Source organism: Quercus robur, chromosome 4 (assembly GCF_932294415.1).
Source record: "Quercus robur chromosome 4, dhQueRobu3.1, whole genome shotgun sequence".
Classification (NCBI taxonomy): Eukaryota; Viridiplantae; Streptophyta; class Magnoliopsida; order Fagales; family Fagaceae; genus Quercus; species Quercus robur.
In genome coordinates this window covers 81567168-81575801 of record NC_065537.1, presented here as the reverse complement: position 1 = coordinate 81575801, position 8634 = coordinate 81567168, and the positions used below count along the sequence as shown (strand labels likewise).

The following is an 8634-nucleotide window of genomic DNA, read 5'->3' as shown; positions in this document are numbered from 1 at the left end:
CCCAGCATCTCTCCTTCCTAATGAACTACATCAAGAATTCCAAATGCACTATATCAAACTACATAAATATACCATTCTCATAGACACCTTCTCAAAGACAGTAGGTCAGCACAAAAAGTTTCCTTCTCAAAGACAATATGGTCAGTAATAAAAGTTTCATTCTCCGTCCAAAGGCATCTAATGATCCTTTATTTCTAATTCATAACCTAACTTATGTCAAAATAACTCTGCCTCCACCACAATAAGTCAATAACACACCAAGGGAAAGGTACACTCCAATTAGAAATTGAACCATTAATTAAATTTCTTACTTGGTTACTGTGCTTGGTTGTGCCCCTTTTTAGTGCTTTATTGTTAAATCTCTTATGAAAGAAGAAGAAAAATAAATAATTGAACTATTAGACATATTGAACTACAATGAAAAATGCTATATTTTTCATATCAATGTTCAACAATGTTAAATAATTGGTATGACAATAAACTAATTATCGAGCATAGTCAGTAAACCAATTACTTTAATTTGAAAACAGTTTATAGAAAAGCAAGTACTGAGACAGTATTGAGAAAGTTAATGTTTGATTTATGATCAAAAGAAGTGGCAAAGTGCAGATAAAAGAACAAAACACTACAATATGCAGCGTGCATGTAGCAAAAAGTTGCGGTAGTCACATCAAACCAAAATATTAAAGTAAAACTTTAAGAGAATGACAAAGAGATGGTGGTGTTCAGAGATTATATTATATACCCATCTGATAAAAAGGGGAAAATGAAAAAAAGGGAGGAAATACCTTGAGCATAGCCAAGAAGGATGAATGGTACAATCTAATTTTGGATCCGAAGCACAGAGATATAATGTTTGAAGTAGATTGGCATCAGTGGAGGAAGAAAGGCATTTTTAATGTTCAATACCTTCTTATTCTCTGTGTTCTAGGGTTTTATTTTTTCAAATCAGAGCAAACAAAAAAGAGATTTCATTGAACAATGAAATAAAGAGAACAAAAATAAGGCTATTATGCCTTCTAATTTTTTGTAGACAACCAACGGTAACTCTTCTATCAGAGATTCCAGGAACTCTTTTGGCAAAGGAAAAAAATAAGATTAACAATTCAAAAAGATGGCAATTGGAAGTTTGAGACTGTTGTTTACTATGAAAGTGTTTTAGGGTTTGATAAGTTAACCCTAACACATAAAATATTATTTATATATAAAATACATGATATTACTGTTTTGCCCCTATTACTCATAACACTCCCCCTCAAGCGGGAAAGTATATATCATGCAATCCTAGCTTATTACATAATAAACCCAAACAAGTCTTACATAAAGCTTTAGTAAACATATCAACAATCTAGACTCTTGTAGAAACATACGAAGTAACAATTACACCATCTTCTACTTTCTCCTGAGTAATATGACAATCTACTTCAATATGCTTGGTTCGCTCATGGAACACAGGATTGGAGGCAATGTAAATTGCTGCTTGATTATCACAATGCATAGTCATAGGCAGCTTCACAACAAATCTTAATTCCTCAAGTAAATGCTTAATCCACATAAGCTCACATGATGTGTGTGCCATGGCTCTATACTCAGCCTCTGCACTAGACCTGGCAACAACAGTTTGTTTCTTACTTCTCCAAGTAATCAGATTTCCTCCCAGAAAAGTGCAATACCCAATAGTGGATTTTCTATCTAACAGTGATCCAACCCAATCAGCATCAGTGTAAGCTTCTACCCGTAGGTGACCATTAGCTTTATACAAAAGACCACGGTCTGGATGTGCTATAAGATACCTCACAATTCGAATAACTGCCTCCCAATGTGGAAGGCAAGGATCTTTCATAAACTGGCTCAAAACACTAACTGCAAATGATATATCTGGGCGAGTAATTGTAAGATAATTTAGTTTACCAACCAAACGATGATATCTCTCAGGATTAGATAACAGCTCCTCCTGATCTTCATACAATTTGACATTAGGATCCATAGGAGTCTTCACTGGTCTAGACCCTAACAAGCCAGTTTCTTTCAAAATATCCAACACATACTTCCTCTATGATAAACTGATGCCTTCTTTAGATCGTGCTTCACATTGTAAAGACTCAATTTGACGACACGACGGAACTAATGACTTCAAATTCTTGAGAGATGGATGACCAAGGCGACAATGATGCTGAAGAGGCGAGATAGACAAATGAGAAGCCACTAAACGGGAAGAACCACATCGATCCAAGTAATAAAGTCCACCAACTTCATGCCCTCCACCAATAATCTTCCCCGTCTTGAGATCCTGAAAGATACAATGAGTGGATAAAAAAATGGCAGCACAATTCAAAATTTTAGTAAGCTTACTAATTGACAAAAGGTTAAAAGGAAAATCAGGAATATATAAGATAGAAGAGAGAGAAAGATTAGGACTAAGATTGGCAATGCCCAAACCAGAAACTGTAGTGGCCGACCCATTTGCCAATGGAACATTGGGAAGACTACTAGATTGCTCAAGGTCAGAGAGTAAACTTGAGGTACTTGTCATATGATCAGTAGCACCTGAGTCAATGGCCCAAGGGTCCTGAGTGGCAAGACAAGTAGCGGAAGTACCATGTTGAGCCAAAATAGCAGTAGAATCAGATCCAACAAAGTTGGAATGCAGAGACGAGGCGATTGTACTCTTCCTCAGGAATAGAGACTACTCTAGATGTCGATGGAAGTGACCGTGAAGGTGATTCTTGAACTTGAAAACTAGCTTGGTTAGCCAAGGGTTTACCATACAACTCCCAACAAAAGTCTACTATATGATTCTCACCATGACAATAAGTACACTTACGAAGACCACGTCCTTTACCACGACCCCCTTGTTCACTCCCACAACCCCCTTGGTCACGACCTCCACGGCTTTGGCCCCCACGACCTCGACCTCGACCTCCATGACCACCTCTATTACTCCCCATATAAGTGGTAAAGGCAGATTTATCACTAGAAGGTAATGCATCAATATGGGAGGAAGAGAAAGGGTCAATACTCGAATCAGATAATGTGGCATGTCGAAGTCTACCAAAAACTTCACTCAATAAAGGGAGGTCTGGACTAGCTAAGATTTGTGATTTTACTGGATTCAAGCTTTTAGGCAATCCAAAGAGGAAGCGAGCAACATGCATAGAATCTCGTTGTTTCTTCATAATTTTAACATCAGAGGAGATAACTTGATAAATATTGAGTTCTTCACATACACCCTTAAACTTGTTATAATAGTCTTCTAAAGACATATCACCCAAACTCAAGGAGAAATAATTTTGATGAAGATCATAAATCCACTTCAAATTGTTAACACCAGAGTAAAGTTCCTTGACTTGTTCCCAAACAAGTTTAGCAGTTGGTAAGAAAACCAAACTACAACTGATCTTAGACTCCATGCTATTCCACAAACAACTCCTAATTTATGCATCTTCGGCCCTCCAATCAGCAAATTTAGGGTCTGTAGGTACAGGAGGCTCCTTAATCACGTAATCAAACTTCTTTCTACCAAGAAGAAAGACTTCAACTGCCTGTGCCCACTGAGCATAATTACTACCATTTAGACGAATGGAGGTAATTGATAACATATCAAGAGATAAGAAATAATTAGGGGGCTGAGCACTGTCTTTGGACTCCATAATAGCAATCTGAAGAACAAACTAACACTAAAGAAACAAGTTGAACTGAATTAAAACAAACTCCAACCAGTAACCAATGTACTTCAACCAATCAGCCACGTCAACAATAACTCATCTATCAACGAATCAACACCAAACTATTCCAAAAAACAAGGCAGCAACAAATCCATACCAACACCAAAAAAAATAATAATAATAATAATTGCCCAATCCACCACTAAACATCAACCTAAGGCTGCCTGAACAGATACGCAGAGAATGTATTGAAGAAGAGAAGAAAATCAAACCATGGTTGAAACCCTCAACTGAAAAAAAAAAGGCTCCGGTGGCAGCGCTAGGGTGCAGGAGTGGCGGGGCGAGGACTGGTGAGTAAGCTAGGATGGTCACCAGAGGAGGGCGAGTAAAACCCTGCCTCTCTCGCGATCAGTTGACGTCGATTTGGTGTCACGAGACCGGAGAAAGGGTCGCCGGCACGGGACAACTCCTTCAGCCACTAAATCGAGATTGTCGGAGTTTCTATTAGGGTTGTCGGAACTAGCGAGTAGGGATATGGATGCCAGCGACAACAATATCAGTGGGTGGTGGTCGGAGGGTTAACGGCAACGGCAGCTTGGTGGCTCTGATACCATGTTGTTTACTGTGAATGTGTTTTAGGGTTTGATAAGTTAACCCTAATACATAAAATATTATTTATATATAAAGTACATGATATTATTGTTTTGCCCCTATTACTCATAACAGAGACGATACAAACGATCTCAACAAATGGTAATTGTTGTTGGGTAATCTATTGGGTTATATGTTGGGTTATAGGTTTATTATGGTTAGAAGTGTATTAGTAATAGGAGTGTTGACTGAAAGGCTTATTGGTGTATTATCAAAACAACTTGTAATTCTGCTTTAAACGAAATCTCCATTGCAACTACTAAATTTTAACCAAAAATGCGAATTTTTGACTTAGATTTCTCTTCCAACGTCTTATGGGATCTCTAATAGTTTCGGTCATTTGACAGTGGCTGTAGGCCGGTGGTATTTCTCTCTGCATCTCACTAAATATCGAACCTCTGTTCTCTCTCTGCATATTTTGTTTGTTCATACTGTTTTGTTTGAGTTTTAATTTTTTTTTTTTTTGGAATAAGTAATAAGTTTTATTGATATAAAAAAGGAACACCCTAGTACATAGGGAGTGTACAAGGGGTCAACAAATCAAATACAAAAATTGCAAGAATCTAGGAAATCAAAAAAAAAAAAAAAAAAAATGATTGTTTTTGCAAAGTAAACAACCAATCCAATAAAGTTCTAAAAAAGAATAACTTGAGGTTCGGAATAGATCTCTCAATATCTTTAAAACATCTACTATTTCTCTCCTTCCAAAAATACCACATTAAGCAATGAGGAACGATGGACTATATATAACCATTTCGATGACGACCAAAGCTACCTTGCCAACGCCCTAACAACCCCAAAACAATATGCAGCATAACCCAAGTTACTCCAAATAAGCCCAAAACCATAGACCATAGATCCATAGCAACGGGACAATGAAGGAAGAGATGGTCAATTGATTCACCATTACTCTTGCACATGTAGCACCAATCCAATATCCACACCTTCCTTTTTCGTAAATTATCAATCGTCAAGCATTTCCCTAAGACAGCAGTCCATACAAAGAAAGCTACTCTAGAGGGAATCTTCTACTTCCAAATACTTCTCCAAGGAAAACTGTAGATAGTAGGGCCAACTAAAATTCTATAATAATCATTCACCATGAACCCCTTATCTTTGCTAGGTGTCCAACACATCTTATCCTCACCAAACCCCCTTATTGAAGAACCATATATGGTTTCCATGAAGCTTAACATAGCCTCTAATTCCCAAACATGCACACCCCTATAGAAGCTCACATCCCAAAAAAGGACTCCATTGGAGGACTTCATAAGCTCAACCACACTAGCCTCCTTATTCCTGCAAAATCTGAACAAGTCAAGATAGCTAACTGCAAGAGATGTCTCTCCACACCAACGATCTTGCCAAAACTCCACCCTAGACCCATCACCAATATCATACAGAATATGGCATGAGAAAGAAGGCCATCCCTGACTGATACTATTCCATAAACCAACACCATAAGGACCATTAACAGATATGGTACACCAGCCCCCCCAAAAAACACGTCTCCATCACATGTCTCCAAAGGGCATCCTTCTCAATCCCAAATCTCCATAGCCACTTCCCAAGTAAAGCTTTATTGAAAAGTCTTATCTTCCTTATCCCTAAGCCACCCAAAAAAATAAGAGCACATACAATAGCCCATTTAACCAAATGAATTTTAGGTTCATCACCAAAACTACCCCATAAGAAATTCCGCTGAAGCTTCTCAATTCGGTTAACCACACTAGTAGGTATAGGAAATAGAGATGAAAAGTAAGTAGGTAAATTAGATAGGGTGCTTTTGATTAGAGTGACTCTACCTCCCTTTGATAAATACAAGCATTTCCAACCCGGCAATTTCCTTTCCATTTCTCTATAATCGGATTCCTTGTAGTCTTATCCTTGAATTTAGCACCCAAAGGAAGACCCAGATATTTTATTGGAAGAGAGCCCTGCTTGCAGCCAAGAACATTTAGCAACAAGTCAATATTATGCACTACTCCAAACAGAACCAATTTAGACTTGCCCAGATTTATCTTTAGTCCCAACACCGCCTCAAACCAAATAAGAATTATACAGAGAATCAAAATCTGCTTTAGATCAGCATCACAAAAAATTAGTGTGTCATCCGCAAAAAGGAGATGAGACATTGCCAAGAATCTTCTCTCCAAGTTACCCACACTAAATCCTAACATGCGTCCTTCATGAACTACTTTATCCGATATTCTTCCAAGAGCTTTCATTACCAAAACAAACAACAAAGGAGACAACAGATCACCTTGTCTCAAACCTCTGGAGCTACCAAAAAACCCACAAGGAGAGCCATTAATCAAGATAGAGAAGCAGACTATAGATAGGCAAAAGAAAATCCATTGTCTCCACTTGGTAGAGAACCCACTTCTTTCTAACATTTGCTAAAGAAAACTCCAGTTTACATGGTCAAAAGCCTTCTCAACATCTAGTTTACAAATCAACCCCGGCACCCCAGACTTCAATCTACTATCAAGACATTCATTAGTAATAAAAACAGGGTCAAGCTGTATGTCCCACACAAAAGCATTCTGAGATGCTGAGATTATATCCTCCATAACCATGTGAAGTCGGTTAGCCAAGACTTTAGCAATAATTTTGTAAACCCACCCCCCCCCCCCCCCCCAAACAAGACTAATGGGCCAAAAATACCTAATCTCACTTGCTACATGTTTTTTAGGGATGAAAGTAATAAAAGTAGCGTTTAAACTTTTCTCAAACTGACTTCTAACAAAAAAGTGATGAAATACAACCATAAGATCAGGTTTGACAATCCCCTAGCAAGTTTGGAAAAAAGCCATTGGGAAGCCATCTGGTCCAGGAGATTTATCACCATAAAAACTCTGAACAACATCAAAGATTTATGCTTCTTCAAAAGGTCTCTCTAACAATCTGCATTATCACCGGATATCATTGGAAAAACTAACACATCTGGAAATGGTCGAACAATCTACTACTTAGAATACAAATTCATGAAGAATTGAGTAATGCAGTCTGCAATCATACCCTGATCAGAAGACAAGGTACCATTAACCATTAGGCTTTCAATACCATTATTTTTTCTGTTAGAATTAGCCATTCTATGAAAAAATCTGGTATTAGCGTCCCCTTCCTTCAACTGCAAGACCCTAAACTTTTGTCTTCAATTAATCTCCTCTAAAAGAGTCAACTTTCTCCTCAGCTATTAATCTATGAGTCTCCTCTTTAGCATCTAAAACATTTAACTTGCTCCAAAGGTCTTGTTTCTTATATGTTACATTGCCAACCTCCGTCTCGTTTTTAAATCCAACTTCAAGGCAACCAACTTCTTAGCTAGTATAAAACTTGGGGTTCCTTGGAACAAATAGGATGCCCACCACGTCTTAACTTTATCGACAAAATTATCCGCTCTCAACCATATATTTTCAAAACGAAAAGGAATTCCACCTCTTCGCTGACTTCCACCCTCCAACAAAATAGGAAAATGGTCTGAAAATACTCTAGACATCCTTTTCTATGTAAACTGTGTGAAGTGATCTACCAATGGCAGGGAGAAAATAAACCGATCTAGTCGAGAAGCTGAGGATGTATTGGATCAAGTGTAAAGGCCCCCTTCCATAGGTATATCCATCAACCCATGAAGAGAGATAAAGTCAGAGAATCCATACATAGCCTAAGAATAGCTAGCAGCCCCCAGTCGCTCTAATGGGAAACGAATTATATTAAAGTCATCTCCTAAGCACCATGGCAAATCCCACAATTGATCAGCCTAGTTAGTTCCTCCCACATCAACCTATGCCTTTTGTTCAAATTTGGCCCATATCCGCCTGTAAAAGCCCACTCAAATTGATCACCAACATTTTTAAACTTGCATGAAACCGAAAAATGCCCCACCGCTTCCTCCACCTTTTCCACAACCTGCCTGTCCCACATCAATAAAATACCTCCAGAAACACCTTTAGAACCCAGGTACAACCAATCTACATATGGACAACTCCATATACTCCAAACAATACCTCTACTAATCCATTCTAGTTTGGTCTCTTACAAACACACAATATCAGCCTTACAGGAATGCAACAAATTACGAATCTGAAGCCTCTTTTCTACTTCATTTAGCCCTTTGACATTCCAGGAAAGTAACTTCAAATTCATTGAGCCACAAAGAGAACCCGATCCCTATTAGTACCACTTCGCCTAGCAAAGGTAAAGCCATAATTAATAGAACTAAACAACCCCTTCAACTCTCTTAAACCTTTCGCCCCCGAGCTTTTTAAGCCACATGTTTTCTTGTTCATCTCAACCCTCCGATTTAATTCAGCTT

General features: G+C 38.2%; 1 protein-coding gene across 1 annotated transcript in view; it reads right to left on the bottom strand.

Moving 5' to 3' along the window:
- Positions 1–1239: 1239 nt before the first annotated feature.
- The window catches only part of LOC126723946 (secreted RxLR effector protein 161-like), a 28169-nt gene continuing 20774 nt past the window's right edge, over positions 1240–8634 (bottom strand). Inside the window, exon 3 of the mRNA XM_050427969.1 lies at positions 1240–2290. Within this exon, the coding sequence (XP_050283926.1) occupies positions 1349–1987 (639 nt within the window). The 5' untranslated portion in view covers positions 1988–2290 and the 3' untranslated portion in view covers positions 1240–1348. The remainder of the gene's footprint in view (positions 2291–8634) is intronic.